General features: G+C 42.0%; 1 protein-coding gene across 1 annotated transcript; it reads right to left on the bottom strand.

The window, feature by feature from the left end:
• Positions 1 to 248: 248 nt before the first annotated feature.
• On the bottom strand, positions 249 to 812 carry LOC149197825 (N(6)-adenosine-methyltransferase MT-A70-like). The gene has a single exon (XM_089408823.1). It carries the CDS (start codon positions 810 to 812, stop codon positions 249 to 251), a length of 564 nt encoding a protein of 187 aa, XP_089264949.1.
• Between the last annotated feature and the right edge of the window lie 16,932 nt (positions 813 to 17,744).

Raw genomic sequence — 17,744 nt, 5'->3', positions numbered from 1 at the left:
GAGTGTGCATTCTTTAAAAACTCCACTGCAAACCTCATAACATAGAACCCACAATCCAGCGCATTCGATTGTTGTGGAGACAAGATGTCATGCTAGGCTACGTATTTTACATCAACGCGGGCCTTCCTTGCAACAGCTCTTGCTATGGCATATTTATGACTTCTTGATTCTTCAGGGACCGCAGGTACTGGAAAATTCCGTAGAGTTCCTTCGTCGTCGTTGTAAAGCCATATGTAGAAGGTGTTATACTAAGGGTATTCCAGGCTTGTCGCTCGAACTTCAGAAACAATGACATCTGTGTCAATGTTACGGTTCACTTCTGGATCACCCTTAATACCAACAAGACAATGTTCTTTACTGTGATTCAACCAGTGGCCTGTTCTCCCTGTTCTAATAATTCGCTGAAGCTGATTAGTCTTCACCCAGATAAGCTCTTCAATGCGACGATAACCCCATAGTTCCAGACATTCTCGTCCAAGTTCCATTGCACGTCCAGTAACCCAAAGGAAAATGAGACCATCAATCTGTAGAGTTGGCACATTCAAATTCCTCATCTCATCATCAGCCATTGTTCCATATGGCAATTCCATGTGAATATCCCAGGGTGGGTCTGCCATAATAACACCAAACTGACCCAAAATATCCATTCTGAAATTGCGTATATCACAATTGATCCATTGTGGCTCCCCAAGCTCAATTTCTGAGCAATATTCTGCACGTAAAGGTTTTTGATGTATTCTAGAATGAAATGGGATCTCAGAAATATTGCTATCTGTTGACATGTTTTCAAAAATGCCAGGACCACATCCCATATTTGGAGAGGCTTCATTGGTTGTTGTTGAAGGCTAAGCTTCCTGTTTAGATGTGGTATTTGAGGCCTTTCGGAAACCCATAATTATCTGTCCTTCTGGTTCAAGCTGACTGAAGATCACTGTATCACCAGCGTGTAATTGCATGGACTGTATATAGGGTGTTACTCCTTCTAAAACATACATTCGACTATTATTATTGGGCCAAAATCGAAACTGAAATACCCAATCCTTTCCATTAGCATCTTGAATTTTTAGAGGTACTCCTTCTGGCTGTGATATTGATGGAAAATATGCCTCAACACATGCTTTTGGAAGAATTAAGCGTCCTATCCGACCTGCATCACTTGCACTTAGTGTTTTCTCAAAAAGAGGTTTAATAATAGAGTTTGAATCGCCACATATTTTTTGAAGTTCCTGGTTAGTTATCCTGGGCCGATATCATCGCTGTAATTGATTTTGGCTCCCCTCACTGGGTATCTGTGCAACTTGTATTTGACAATGCACACCATTTCCTCACTGAGAATCTGTATTAGGGCTTCCATCAGGTGGCCTGGGAATGAACTGGCATTGTTGTTGGAGCTGTGAACAAGTAGAAATACCTTGATTTTGTTACATTGACAACGATCAACACCTGTAATCAGAGTAGATGAATTATCACTTATTTCTTTTGGGTCATCATTGTGATCAAAATCTTATTCTTATGCTTTCCCTTGTTCCTTTTCTTCACTGTCACTATTCTCTTCCTTATTATCGATTTCCTTTTGACATGCTTTAACTTCTGCACATGATTTTTCTAAATGATGAAATACTTCTTGAACACTAATTTGTTCAACATAATCAGGATGTGAACGTAGTGGCACATTGTGTGGCGAACTACGTTCAAAGGCCAGCATGATTATATCGTGTGCCATGGCTCTGATACCACTGTAACATAAAAACTATCGCTGAAGTATGAACACTGATAGCTTGGAAACTTGAACGTAAAAATACACACAGATATTTGTAATAATAATTTATTATATATATAAAATTGTATAAGATAATATATGATGATTTGAATGTTACAATGAGGCCCTGTGTTTATACCTCACCAAGTGACTTTTCGTGAATGGGCATGTCTTTTAGACATGCCTTTTCACCTAACTTAATGACTATTTTAACCTAATTAATATTTATATTTATTTTATTTATTTAATTGTTATGAATTATATTCATAACACTTTTCCCTTAATTGTTGATCAATGCTCTTTAAAGTTCTTCTGAAAGGTTTGCTATCTCTCCCTCTTGCAGATGATCTCTGTGTTTTTATGCCCACAACAATGTTCCAAAGTTAATGGCCAGTGTCCTCCATAAATTCTCAATTTTCTCCACTGGCAAAAAATATCGAAATCCCATTTCCTTTGGCACGATTCCCAAAAACTAAAATTGTAATGCAGATTTTGGAGATCCAGAGGTTTACTCTAGCAATTCTTCAATTTGGTATCATGGGGACCTAGATATCTTTTACACTTGTGCTAGATTCGGAGATCCAGATGGTATCATTGATCTGTATACCTTTTCACTTTAATAAGAAATCCAGATATTTGGTGATCTGGGTATTGGTGCACTTCGTCGAGCTCCGGATACCTCGTGAACCCATACCTACTTCTTTTACAGGTTAACTCTTAGGGCCCATCTAACTTTTGACTCGGATATCTCTTTAGTTCAGATTGACGACAATTTGCGATGAACACTTTTACGTCTCCTTTAACTAACAAACTTTGGGAAAAGTGACAAATCTGGTTGTCTAGGGATCCACTCTTCGGTTTAACTTGCAGTGGGGTCCACCCTAGATGTGTTGATGCAAGAGCATTCGAATGAAGAGGCGACAACTGGGAAGTATTTTTGTTCTGTTTTAATTTGTTTCATTTTAAATTAATGTTGAATCAACGATTGTTAGTTCTTAAATTAGGCAAACAGATTAAGTTAGGATTAGTTAAGAACTGTTTGAAGAAACTGTTTCATAATTGAGGAACAGTTCCTCGAACTGTAAAAGAAACTGCTAATGATGTATTGAAAAGAAAACAAGAGAGAAGAGTAGGGGGTTAGCCGAATTGAAAAGGATTGTAAGCCTACGCGCAGAATGTAAGAGAGGCCACTGGTGTTAGGCGAGTAGACCATAGAGAGAGACAGAGTTTCAGAATATATCCTTTGTTTATTTGTTATGTGCAAAGTCCAATTCAAAATCTGTGTAATTGTGTATTTCGAATGATTAGAGGATGAATTAACTATGAATTATAGCTTCTGTATATATATATATATATATATATATATATATGCAAGTGAATTCGGCGGACTCAAGGAGGCGAAAGCACACATAGAGAAAACTTGCTTGTGACGCAGTGGAAGCGTGAAAAGCTCTGAACAACAGAGGAGCGAAAGGTTAAGAAGGTGACGCTCAGGGACCGTTGGATCCAACAGATCAACGATGGAGATTGAATCAGCGGAATTGAAATCGGCGATTGGAATAACGCCGACCTCAGGCAAACGCCGATTGCGATCAAGCGATTGAGCGAGGACCGTTGGATCTGTGGGAAAGATCAACGACGAAGATTTAGTCGGCGGATTTTGATCGACAAATGTCGACGTGATCATCGGCGTGGTCGCATCGCAACCTTTGAAAGGAGTCTATCGGCGGAGGAGTATGGACGCCGGCGAAAAGGCGGACCCGATGATATTTCTAAGCCCCAGTGCATAAAATTTGAGATCCGACTTAAGTGATCGGAGCGGATTTTTCTGTGTATTCTCGTATTTCCCAAAATTTCCGATATAACAAAGGGAGCGGGTTTTTAGTGTAAAAAGCGTGCCTGTAGAGTCCCGATAGTGTAATCGCATATCGGGGAAGTGGAAGGAGTGGGTACTGTGACCCACGGAGGGGCCGATACCCGATTGTGATAAAGTGAAGCCTTCGAAAACTGTGCCAAGCCTATGGATTAAGTGGGGAAATTGTTTGTTACGCGTGTTTTGTGCGTAAATCCTTCATAAAGGTTTTACAACCATGATAGCGCCGATTTGAAGGATTTATATAATAAATCCAAACAACCAAGGTTAAAGAGGGGCAGTTACATGTATGCAGGCGTGAGGGCTTGAAGGGTTATAGAGGGACTGCAGAGTTCTGATAGGAAGAATCGGTGAAGGGAAAAGGTTGGGTTACTGTTCTAAAACCCTCCACAGAGACTGTTTAAAGGGGCCGTAACCAATAAGGTTTGGAGATCGGTGCAGACTGTAAATTGACGACATCATTTTGGTATCAGAGCAGGGTTTTTCCTTTCTCTCAGTAAAGATGGAGGTAGGAAGAAGGGGTCAAGGAAGAGCTGTCAGAAGAGCAGCAGATGAAGGGTTAAGAGAAGAGATTAGAAACTTAATTGCATGTTTGGCAGTGTTGGAAGCAGGGAGGCGTAGAGAGACGAAAGGTGGGGATGATAGTGAGGAGGAAAACATAGCCATGACAGATGGGTCAGATGATGAAGGACCAGAAATTAAGCTATTGAAGTTAGTTTTGTTGGCTAGCAGCAAGCCAAAACCAGAGCTCTCTAATTATGATGGTAGTTTGTCCACAAAGGCATTGTTAGACTGGATAAGTGAATTAGATAAATATTTTGAGTATGAAGAAATCAACGAAGATAAGAGGGTCAGGTTTGCTGTCACCAAATTGAAGGGACATGCAGCATTATGGTGGGATAGTGTACAGGCAGAAAGGAGGAGATTAAACAAACCCTTGATTAAAAAATGGGACAGGATGGTTGCGAAAATGAAGAGCAAGTTTCTGCCTAAAGATTATCAAATTGCCCTTTATAGACAAGTACAAAACCTAAAACAAAGAATGATGACTGTGAAGGAATATACTGAAGAATTTTATAAAATTAATTTGAGAGGTGGTTATGTTGAAGATACCCTTGAGAAGACAACGAGGTTTGTAAATGGTCTACGGATGGAGATCCTAGACGAAATTAGCATTCTTTCCCCTAAAACCATAGAAGAAGCTTATCAGAGTGCTTTGAAGGCAGAGGAAAAGATTGCTAGGAAACAAAATGCCAGGAGAGGACGTGGTTCTGGTAGAGGTCTAGGATAGACCTTTGGCAGAAGTAAGACTTTCAATAGTAATGAAGAGGGTAGTGGTTCGAAGACTGCGGGACAGAGTGAAAGGGAAGGTAACACCAGAGGAGAAGGCCATACCAACGAGGAAGAGATAATGGCAGAGGCAGAGGAAATGCCTATCAGTGTTACAAGTGGGGACACAGGTCCTTTGAATGTCCTGAAAACGAACAAACTGGGCAGAGGGGAGCATATGTCGCCCAGGCCGATGAAGCAGAGGCACCACCACAGGATGTGGAAAATATGCTAGAAATCAGGGAAGCCTTGGTGTTGAACAAGGTGTTATTTGTTAGTGTTCCACCCTAACCCCCTTATTTATGTAGTAGGATCGAGTCATAGTTATAGTTAAGTAAAGAGTCAATAAAGCCCATATTAATAATTGTAAGTGGTTAACCCGCAGTTAATGACGGGACCACAGTTAGTTGCAAATGGGCCATGGTATTAGATAGATGGTATTAATAAGAACCATGGTATTGCTCCATGGTATTACATGTATGAGTCATATATAAAGGATAGAGACTCCCTGCGAGGAGCATTGTGTCTTATTTTGTAATCGAGCTCTGCTCTATTGGAGGTTGCCCCCTCGAAGAGGCAAGTGAACATTACTTTCTGAACAATAAAAAACCTGCTGTTATTTCTCACTGTTCTATGTTCTGGGTATATTTCTGCGCATATTTGGTATTCTTGTATCATCTTGCAGGTTAAGAGCATAACAAGTGGTATCAGAGTGCTTTCCAGGGCCGGTGGGATCTCCATTTTTTAGCAATTTTTTTTTGGCTAGAGACGTGTTCCGGTGTCTTTAAACCACAGGATCTGTCGTTGAGCGCATAAACATGCGGATTTGGGGAGGCATGCACGCAAGAAATACAAGAAGTGGTCACGCTTGTTGGACTCCCTTGTAAACCCTGTGGGTACCCCTTCGAGTAGTAGCGCATTAGACAAAACCGCGCATGGATTGTCTTCCAAGTACCCTCTGGTATATCGGAAGCCCCCTAGCTCCCTTGAAACCTCGCCATAGATAAAATGTCGGCCGTCTGGTTGCTACAGTACACCGAGAACAACGCTTGGAGAGATTACTCGCCCGTACGATAGGGTAGTCGGGTTGTACGGCTAACGGTACGGTTGATCCTCCTTGGTTAGTGCCCTGAAAAATTGGGTCGAGTACTACTGTCAGACCCTTATGTATATAGCACCTGACACTCCTCGAGACCATAGTTCCATTTTCTATCTCTGGAGCACGCATAATCTCTGCCAGATCAGATCTCGCAAGTGGGGTTTGCAGCAGCAGCAGAAATCAGTACCGTAGCTCAGATTTAACAGAACAGCCATTCAGATCTATTAGATCCATAAGATCCGCAGCAGCAATCTGTTCCGCCAATCAGATTTATTCGATCAGCCATTCAGATCTCTCAGATCCATCAGAGCTGCCATCCAGATCTGAGTAGTTGTGTGGGTTCCTATACCGGGGCGTGATTTTCGCATGACTTTTGGCAGAATTAACATTTTGGGGATTCGGCTACTGCAGTATTCCTAAGCAAGGAGTAAAACTCCGTTGGGAGTTTTCAGAAAAAAAAAAGACCCCTCGGGGCGCTTATTAGTGATCTAGCCCATAAGAATCAGGACGACGCGCTGAGCAAGGTGGTACCGTTCAATTATTAGTGCAAAAAAAATAAATTTTGGGCGGTCCCAAATTTCAAGTACATCGGATCGACGCATGGCATAAACTAGAGCTCAAGCTATGGCCAATGAGAAGATCGACAAACTTGAACAATCCTTGAAAGACCTCCAAGATCAACTGACGACACTAACTAACGCACTCTCAAAGGGCAAGGCGGAAGCTCGCGAGGAGGCATATATTGGCAATGAACACAGTGAGGGTGTCTAGCCACTCTCTTCACCTCTGGGGCACCCACCAACAATCCCGTCTACGACCACCCAAGTTGGATATGCATAAATTTGATGGTTCTCACCCGGCAGCATGGGTAGCACAAATGGAGCAATATTTCAATCTGAATCACATCTTAGATAATGAGACTCAGCTTATGGTGGGGAGCATGTACTTGGACAATGAAAGATGACAATGGTGGCAATCGTATCAACGTTGCAATGGAAGGTTCTGGACTTGGGACACCTTCAAAAAAGCTCTTATAGAGTGCTTTGATCTCATGACTGTGCTTTTTTGGGTCGTCTCACTAAGCTTCGACAGACTGGCACAATGGATGAATATATTATAGCCTTTGAAGCCTTAGCTTTCCGCACTACGGGTCTCCAAGATGCGTTCTACACGGAATGTTTTATCAGTGGTCTTAAAGAGGCCATACAAGCTCACGTCCCACTGCACCACCCTCCCACATGGTCGGAGGCTTGCAGGGTAGCTCGTAAAATTGAACGTGCGTTAGCAGCCCAGTCCAATCGCCCAAATTTCACCGCCAAGGGTTGCCCCCCACAGGCTCACAGCACTACTCAAACATTTAAGGTTCAAAAGGTGTCACCTGCAGAAATGGCAGAAAGAAGAAAGCAGGGATTATGTTACTACTGTGACGAAAAATACTCCCCAGGTCATAAATGCAAGGAGCCCAAATTTTTTCAAATTGATGCTACTGATTACAACTCATCGGAGGAAGCCCCACCACTTGAGGAACCTGAGGAGGACGAAGAGGACAACCAGAAGGACAATGTCCTTGACGAACCAGTTATTTCGCTGCATGCTTTGGCAGGGATTTCTTCACCTCAAACTCTCAAAATCAGAGGTTTTATTAAGCACCGCCCAGTAGTAGTCTTGATTGATAGTGGAAGCACACATAATTTTATCCATCAAAGAGTCGCGGAAGCAGTGCATTGTTTTGTACGAGCCATTTCTAACTTCCAAGTCCAAATTGCGGATGGGGGAACAATGAAATGTGAAGGTCGCTGTGAAAATGTCAAACTTCAAATGGGGGATTATCAGTTGAAGACCCACATGTTTGCCATACACATAGGAGGGTGCGACAATGTCCTTAGTGCTGAATGGCTTTGCACACTTGGGCCAATCACAATGGATTTCCAGGAGTTATATATGAGCTTTAAGCAGAACAACTCCACACATACCCTCCGCGGACTCCAGGCGGGAGTTCCCTCTATCATCAGCTCACATAGGATGGAAAAATTGTTAAAAAAGGGTGATCATGGAGTTATAGCTCAATTTAATGCCATCTAGGCCGTCGAACCCAATTCGCTTCCGATTCATCCTGAGATGCAACAAATTTTAAATAACCATCTGTCAGTCTTTGACAAGCCTCATGAGCTTCCACGCTCGAGAGGGGAACATGATCATAGCATCACTTTGGTCCCAAGGGCCCAACCACCAAATGTGCGCCCATATCGATATCCGTTCGCCCAAAAGAATGAAATAGAAAAAATAATCAAGGAACTTTTGGAAGCAGGAGTCATTCGTCCCAGCATTAGTCCTTATTCATCACCGGTGGTCATGGTGCTCAAGAAAGATGGGGAATGGCGTATGTGTCCAGAATTCAGGGCCCTCAATAAGTTGACCGTCAAAGATAAATTTCCCATCCCGGTTGTTGATGATTTGCTGGATGAACTAAATGGGGCTCAATTCTTCACTAAGCTGGATCTTCGCTCAGGCTACCACCAAATTCGCATGAAAGAAGTCGACATTCCAAAGACTGCATTCAGAACTCATGAAGGCCATTATGAGTTCCTGGTCATGCCATTCGGTCTTTGTAACGCCCCATCTACTTTTCAGAGCTTTATGAACCACCTCCTCAAACCATATCTCAGAAAATTTGTCCTTGTTTTCTTCGATGAAATCCTCATCTACAGTTGCACTTGGTCTGCACATCTTCAGCATGTAGATCTGCTCTTGCAACTGCTCCGCAAGCATAAATTATTTGTTAAGATGTCCAAGTGTTCTTTTGGCATGGAAGAAGTTGAGTATTTGGGCCACATTGTGGGGCGTGAAGGTGTCAAGATAGACCCCAAAAAGATCCAGGGAATGCAGGATTGGCCTCAACCTAAGACCTTGAAGAGCCTGAGAGGATTTTTGGGTCTCACAGGCTACTATCGCAAATTTTTCCGCAATTATGGTCGCATTGCGAAACCCCTCATTCAACTCCTCAAGAAAAATTCATTCCTCTGGAATGATGAAGCACAACAGGCCTTTACAGCTCTCAAAAATGCCATGTGTTCCACTCCAGTCTTAGCACTACCCGACTTCACCAAATCTTTTGTCATTGAATGTGATGCTTTGGGTACGGTTATTGGGGCGGTCTTAATGCAGGAAGGTCGACCCTTGGCCTTCACAAGCCAACAACTAAGTGGGAAGAATCCGGGACAATCTACCAATGAAAAGGAAATGATGGCCATCTTACATGCAGTAGATACCTGGTGACCTTACTTATTGGGGCGACGTTTCCAAATCTGCACAGACCATCATAGTCTTAAATATTTTTTGGAGCAACGCCTATCCTCACCACAACAAAATAAATGGCTCGCCAAAAAGCTGGGATATGATTATGAGATCATTTACAAGAAAGGGCGCGAAAATATTGTAGCAGATGCATTATCTCGCCAATTTGAGGAGGAAAGTACCCTGCTCGCAATTTCCCTTCCCATTCCAGACTGGATTGAAGAGGCTCGCAGAGAATGGTTTTCACATCCCTGGCTCTCCCAACTCATTACTCAATTGCAGGCGGATCCAAATTCCACCAAGGGCTACTCGTGGCAGGATGAGATTCTTCGCTACAAGGACAGAGTTGTAATATCACCAACATCCACCCTCAAAAGCCGCATTTTGGCGGAGTTGCACTCATCCCCCACTGCAGGACATTCAGGCTTTCAGAAGACGTATGCTCGCACTAGAAGATCATTTTTTTGGACAGGCATGAAAAATGACATTCTTACTTTTGTAGTGGAATGCGATGTCTGTCAGTGCCACAAAGGGGAGATAGTCAAAGCACTAGGCACATTACAACCATTGCCCATCCCGGCATCAATATGGACGAAGGTTTCTATGGATTTCATTACAGGTCTTCCAAAGTCAGGGAACAAGTCAGTCATCATGGTGGTTGTGGACCGACTTTCTAAGTATGCTCATTTTTGCGCCCTACCCCACCCTTTTACACCGACTTTGGTCGCTCAATCTTTCATGGATCAGATCTTCAAATTGCATGGCATGCCCACTTCTATTGTGTCTGATCGTGACCCGATCTTCACCAGTAATTTTTGGCAAGAACTCTTTAGGCTACAAGGTACCCAACTAAAACTCAGTACTTCCTATCATCCACAAACGGATGGTCAAACTGAAGCAGTCAACAAATGTCTGGAAACCTACCTTAGGTGTTTCACTTCAGAAAAGCAACATCTTTGGGTACAATGGTTACCTCTAGCTGAATGGTGGTATAACACCAACTATCATGCCACCACCAAAGTGACTCCCTATGAAGCACTTTATGGTCAACTCCCTCCTTCCCCTACTTCTTATATCAAGGGGTGCTCAAAGGTACAAGCAGTGGATCAACTCCTACAGAACCGCACAACCATGCTCGCCCATCTTAGAGAGAATCTTCATCAAGCTCAAAACTGCATGAAGCAACAGGTAGATCAACATCGCTCAGAACTTCAATTTCAAGAAGGGGATCAGGTATTTTTGAGGCTACAACCATATAAGCAAACATCACTCAAAGACAAGGGTTATCAGAAACTATCTCCAAAATTCTACGGACCATATCGAGTACTTCAGTGCATTGGAGAAGTGGCCTACAAGCTAGCTTTGCCACCCACTGCAAAAATCCATCCAGTTTTCCATGTCTCATGCCTCAAGAAAGTGATTGGGAACAATTGCAGAATTCAAACCAGTCTACTTGAATTGGATGACGAAGGGTCAATCTGGCTGCAACCGGAACAGGGCTTCGACACACGAGAATGACACCTGCGTGGCCGCATGATCAAGGAAGTCCTCGTCAAGTGGAAAGACACCTCTTCGGAAGATGCAACCTGAGAACCAGCGACTATTCTTCAGCAGTTTCCGTAGCTTCAGCCTTGAGGACAAGGCTATTCTTAATGGGGATGGCATGTTAGGGTCCCACCCTAACCCCCTTATTTATGTAGTAGGATCGAGTCATAGTTATAGTCAAGAAAAGAGTCAATAAAGCCCATATTAATAATTGTAAGTGGTTAACCCGCAGTTAATGACGGGACCACAGTTAGTTGCAAATGGGCCATGGTATTAGATAGATGGTATTAATAAGAACCATGGTATTGCTCCATGGTATTACATGTATGAGTCATATATAAAAGATAGAGACTCCCTGCGAGGAGCATCGTGTCTTATTTTGTAATCGAGCTCTGCTCTATTGGAGGTTGCCCTCTCGAAGAGGCAAGTGAACATTACTTTCTGAACAATAAAATACCTGCTGTTATTTCTCACTGTTCTATGTTCTGGGTATATTTCTGCGCATATTTGGTATTCTTGTATCATCTTGCAGGTTAAGAGCATAACATTATTAAAACCAGCCAAGGAAGTAGCTGATCAGACACATAGGAAAGCATTGTTCTGGACTGTTATGTAAGTCACACGGAAAACACTGTAAATTGATTATTGACAGCAGAAGCACCGATAATTTAGTAGCTACGGAGATGGTGGAGAAACTGGGTTTGAAGAGAGCAAAACACCCAACTCCATACAGGGTGTCGTGGTTGCAGAAGGGACACCAATTGTTAGTTGATGAACAATGCGAGGTAGATTTTCAGATAGGCAAGTACAAGGATAAGGTGACTTGCGACATAATGCCGATGGATGTGTGCCATATTCTGCTGGGCAGACCATGGCAGTACGATAGAAAGGTAGTCCATGATGGAGTGGAAAATTGTTACAAATTTGTCAAAGATGGGATAAAGCATACCTTGGTACCCATGAAAGAAGCCAAGGAAGGAGAGGAGACAACAAAAACAAGTGGAATGAAAGCATTACTGCTAGGAGGAAAGGAGTTTCTGCGATGGATTGAAGAAAGTGAAATGGGTTATGCAGTTGTGAGAAGACCAAGAGCAGTTTTAGTACATACCAACCTCACTGATTTACCAGAAGAGATACAAAACATGTTGCAAGAATTTAGTGATATTGTGGTAGATGATCTACCAGACAAATTACCACCGAAGAGGAGCATCAGTCACCATATTGATTTTATTTTGGGAGCCAGTTTACCAAACAATGCTGCCTACCGGATGAGTCCAAAGGATAATGATGAAATCCAGAAGCAAGCACTGGAGTTGTTGGATAAAGGACTGATTCGGGAGAGTTTAAGCCCTTGTGCAGTTCCAACTGTTTTAGCTCCCAAGAAAGGAGGTGAGTGGAGAATGTGCACGGATTCCTAGGCCATTAATAAGATTATTATCAGATACAGATTCCCATTACCTCGGATGGATGATATGATGGATTGTTTGAGTGGAGCAACGTACTTTTCCAAGATAGACTTGAAAAGCGACTACCACCAAATCAGAATTCGAGAAGGTGACGAGTGGAAGACAACTTTTAAGACTAATGAAGGCTTGTACGAATGGTTGGTTATGCCGTTTGGATTGAGCAATGCCCCTAGCACGTTCATGCGATTGATGAACGAGATGTTGAAGGAATTCATTAGTAAATTTGTGATTGTGTATCTAGATGATATACTTATATTCAGTGAGACGAAGGAAGAACATTTTCGACACGTGAGGTATGTATCAGAAAAATTGCAGTAGAATAAATTACTGATAAATTTGAAGAAATGTTCTTTCTTCAAGAAAGAGTTAATTTGTTTTGGATTTGTGATTTCTAAGAATGAACTAAAAATGGATCCGGAAAAGGTTGCAGCTATAGTTAGTTGGCCATTTCCCAAAAGTTTGTTTGAGGTACAGAGTTTCCATGGATTGGTGAGTTTTTATCGAAAATTTATTAAAATTTTTAGTGGGATTTGTGCACCCATGCCGGACACCATTAAGAAGACAAATCAACGTTTCCATTGGACAGAGAAGGCAGAGAAGAGTTTTCAGTTACTCAAAAGGAAGATTACCGAAAAACCAATTTTGAGGTTACCAGATTTTAACAAACTTTTCCAGGTTCGTTGTGATGCTAGTGGGACAACCATTGGTGCAGTATTGAGCCAAAAGGATAAGCCGGTAGCCTATTTTAGTGAGAAACTAAATGAAAGTAGGCAAAAATATATGTCCTATGACAAGGAATTTTATGCGGTAGTTCAAGCACTAAAGCATTGGAGACATTATCTGTTGGCCAATGAATTTGTTTTATTTTCAAACAATTTTGCGTTGCAGTATATTATGCAACAGCATAAGCTGAACCATAAACATGCGAAGTGGGTGGAGTACTTGCAGAGGTTTACATTTGTGTTAAAACATATCAGCGATCAAGCCAACAAAGTGGCAGATGCGTTAAGCAGGAGGAATCTGATGTTACAGGAAAGTACCGTACAAGTATTAGGATTTGAACATCTTAAGGACTTGTATGAGGCAGATGCAAAATTTAAGGAAGCTTATGAAGCTTGCCAAAATCCATTATTGAGAGATAACAATTCATGGCTGGACTATAACATGCAGGAAGGATTGTTGTTCAAAGGAGGGCAGTTGTGTATTCCGGAATGTTCTATGAGAGAGAACTTAATCCAGGAAAAGCATAGTGGAGGTTTAGTTGGGCATTTTGGCATAGACAAGACCTTGGATCAGTTGAGCCATTTTTACTATTGGCCGAAGATGCGCAGAGATGTACAAAGGTTTTTAACTAGATGCAAAATGTGTCATCTTTCTAAGGGACACAGCGAAAACACAGGGTTGTATACGCCCTTACCTATTCCGAACAGACCATGGGACTTAGTCAGTTTAGACTTTGTCTTAGGTCTGCCAAAGACACAACGGGGATTCGATTCCATCATGGTGGTGGTGGATCGTTTCACTAAAATGGCACATTTCATTCCATGCAGGAAAACCAGTGATGCCACACATGTAGCGCATTTGTTCTTTACCGAGATAGTCAGATTACATGGCTTGCCAAAGTCTATTGTTTCGGATCGAGACGTTAAATTTACAGGATATTTTTGGCGAACCTTATGGAAAAAATTAGACACCAAACTAAACTTTAGCTCAGCTTATCATCCACAGACCGATGGCCAAACCGAAGTGGTGAACCGGAGTTTGGGATTATTGAGGAGTTTGGTTGGAGAAAATTTTCGACAGTGGGATTGTGTGCTTGCACAAGCGGAATTTGCTTGTAATGATTCGCCCAACTGGAGTACAGGCAATAGCCCTTTCTAGATCCTATACGGAATGCACCCACGTGGAGTACATGGGTTACGGGATTTGGGATAGTTGGAGTGCAGGAGTGCTGATCGTAAAGGCAATCAATGATCTTCATGAACAAGGGAAATTAAAATTACAGAACAACAGCCAAAGATACAAGCAGAAGGCAGATTTGAAAAGGCGGGAGGTGCAATTCAACGTGGGAGACCTGGTATTAGCACACCTACGCAAAGAGAAGTTTCCTAACCGAAGTGGTGAACCGGAGTTTGGGATTATTGAGGAGTTTGGTTGGAGAAAATTTTCGACAGTGGGATTGTGTGCTTGCACAAGCGGAATTTGCTTGTAATGATTCGCCCAACTGGAGTACAGGCAATAGCCCTTTCTAGATCCTATACGGAATGCACCCACGTGGAGTACATGGGTTACGGGATTTGGGATAGTTGGAGTGCAGGAGTGCTGATCGTAAAGGCAATCAATGATCTTCATGAACAAGTGAAATTAAAATTACAGAACAACAGCCAAAGATACAAGCAGAAGGCAGATTTGAAAAGGCGGGAGGTGCAATTCAACGTGGGAGACCTGGTATTAGCACACCTACGCAAAGAGAGGTTTCCTAAAGGCGAGTACAACAAGTTGAAATGGAAAAAGATTGGGCCTTGCAGGATTCTTCGGAAATTTTCTGCAAATGCTTACGAATTGTAGTTACCCCTAGGCATTGGAATTTCACCCATTTTCAATGTAGCAGACCTGTACCCCTACATTGCGGTAGAGGACAAAGACAGTTCGGAAAGACGAACACGGGACACCCAGAAAGAGAATGATACGTGGATTAAACAAATGCCCCCAGTAAAGCCTCTAGAGATCGAACAGATCTTAGATACCCAGGTGGCTAGACGGACTCGACGGAAGGAATATTTGCAGTACCTAGTCAAGTGGAAGGGTCATCCGATTGAAGATAGTTCTTGGTTAGATGCTGGTCAGATTCAGAGCGCCGGGTACTCCATTGAAGAGCTCATGGATAGGAGCCATGAATTTCATTTACCCTGGGAGCCTGATGCAGGAGCATTCGAATGAAGAGGCAACAACTGGGAAGTATTTTTGTTTTGTTTTAATTTGTTTCATTTTAAATTAAGGCTGAATCAACCATTGTTAGTTCTTAAATTAGGCAAACAGATTAAGTTAGGATTAGTTAAGAACTGTTTGAAGAAACTGTTGAGCAACTGTTTCATAACTGAGGAACAGTTCCTCGAACTATAAAAGAAACTGCTAATGATGTATTGAAAAGGAAAACAAGAGAGAAGAGTAGGGGGTTAGCCGAATTGAGAAGGATTGTAAGCCTACGGGCAGAATGTAAGAGAGGCCACTGGTGTTAGGCGAACAAACCATAGAGAGAGACAGAGTCTCAGAATATATCCTTTGTTTATTTCTTATGTGCAAAGTCCAATTCAAAATCCGTGTAATTGTGTATTTCAAATGATTAGAGGATGAATTAACTATGAATTATAGCTTCTGTATATATATATATATATATATATATATATATACATGCAGGTGAATTCGGCGGACTCAAGGAGGCGAAAGCACACATAGAGAAAACTTGCTCGCGGCGCAGCGGAAGCGTGAAAAGGCCTGAACAACAGAGGAGCGAAAGGTTAAGAAGGTGACGCTCAGGGACCGTTGGATCCAACAGATCAACGACGGAGATTGAATTGGTGGAATTGAAATCGGCGATTGGAATAACCCCGACCTCGGGCAAACGCCAATTGCGATCAAGTGATTGAGCGAGGACCGTTGGATCTGTGGGAAAGATCAATGGCAGAGATTTAGTCGGCGGATTTTGATCGGTGAATGCTGACGCGATCATCAGCGTGATTGCATCGCAACATTTCATCGCATCGCAACCTTTGAAAGGAGTCTATCGGCGGAGGAGTATGGACGCAGGCGAAAAGGCAGACCCGACGATATTTCTAGGCCCCGGTGCATAAAATTTGAGATTCGGCCTAAGTGATCGGAGCGGGTTTTTCTGTGTATTCCCGTATTTCCCAAAATTTCCGATATAACAAAGGGAGCGGGATTTTAGTGTAAAAAGCGCGCTTGTAGAGTCCTGATAGTGTAATCGCATATCGGGGAAGTGGAAGGAGTGGGTACTGTGACCTGCGGAGGGGCCGATACCTGATTGCGATAAAGTGAAGCCCTCGAAAACTGTGCCAAGCCTATGGATTAAGCGAGGAAATTGTGTGTTACACGTGTTTTGTGCGTAAATCCTTCATAAAGGTTTTACAACCATGATAGCGCCGATTTGAAGGATTTATATAATAAATCCAAACAACCAAGGTTAAAGAGGGGCAATTGCATGTATGCGGGCTTGAGGGCTTAAAGGGTTATAGAGGGACTGCAGAGTTCCTATAGGAAGAATCGGTGAAGGGGAAATCGGTGAAGGGGAAAGGCTGGGTTACTATTCTAAAACCCTCTACAGAGACTGTTTAAAGGGGCCGTAACCAATAAGGTTTGGAGATCGGTGCATACTATAAATTGACGGCATCATGTGTTATAGCTTGGATATGAACTTCGATCCAAAATCTGGGTGATACCTTGGTTGCTCAAACTTTGGCATGCAAGATACTTTTCCAACCGGATACTTATTACCCTAATAGAAGCTATAGGCAGAATTTGAACCAGTCCCCCTTGAGTGGAACCAAGACTGGTTCATTTGCGAAAATCGATTATTCCAAAACAAAACAAGAAATTGATCTCATTTGTATGCAATTTAACACAACCTCAAACACAACTTAAAAATACACACAGAATATATTAAGCCAGATTGAAGGGGAAGATTACAATTTGGATAGTTTGTGCATAGTCTTCCTCCACACCATATCCCACTCTTCAAAACATAGAATCTCTCTACATATCCTGAAATGCATTGAAAATCCATTACATAAAGTTCTCGTAACCAACTCAACAAACTCAACTTGCTTCGCTAGTGACGAAGTGAAGATAAGTATTTTTATTAAGAGATAGTTCACGTAATCATTTAATTATCGTCCAGTACCAAAATTCCTACCAAGTGGTATGCTTATGCATAAAACCTACAAGTGGTGGCAATGAAGGTTGACATGTCAAATCATTTTAATTATCATTGCCATAAATTTACCCAATTACTGGAGTGAAAATCTTATAAACAAGATTAATGATCAATGAGGTTTTCCTATCAAAATCTGATTCTGCATCAATTTTGCGATTTTGCGGCAATCTTCCGATTTCGCAGTAGAGGCTGTTGATATCACAGCAATTGTGGAACCAGTTTTAAAAACACACTCAAGGGAAAAACTAGGCCCATAAAAATATTGCAATGGAAATCAAACCCACTGTGCTTAACAAACACACCATTAAATCTACTTGATTGATCACAAATCTATTGAACTTTAACTAGATTAAAAATTGCTAGAAATAGACATATATATAAACAAATAATTGAAAAGGAAATATGTGCAGAGCCTTACCATGAGTGGG

The sequence above is a fragment of the Pinus tabuliformis genome, chromosome 2_2 (genome assembly GCF_031772625.1).
Source record: "Pinus tabuliformis cultivar Carrire ecotype Pingquan chromosome 2_2, CPIR1, whole genome shotgun sequence".
NCBI lineage: Eukaryota > Viridiplantae > Streptophyta > Pinopsida > Pinales > Pinaceae > Pinus > Pinus tabuliformis.
This window is presented reverse-complemented; position numbering and strand designations above follow the sequence as displayed.

What these genes read in the sequence shown, in the direction of transcription:
- LOC149197825 (XM_089408823.1), bottom strand. Translation starts at nt 812, where the DNA reads ATGGGATGTGGTCCTGGCATTTTTGAAAACATGTCAACAGATAGCAAT.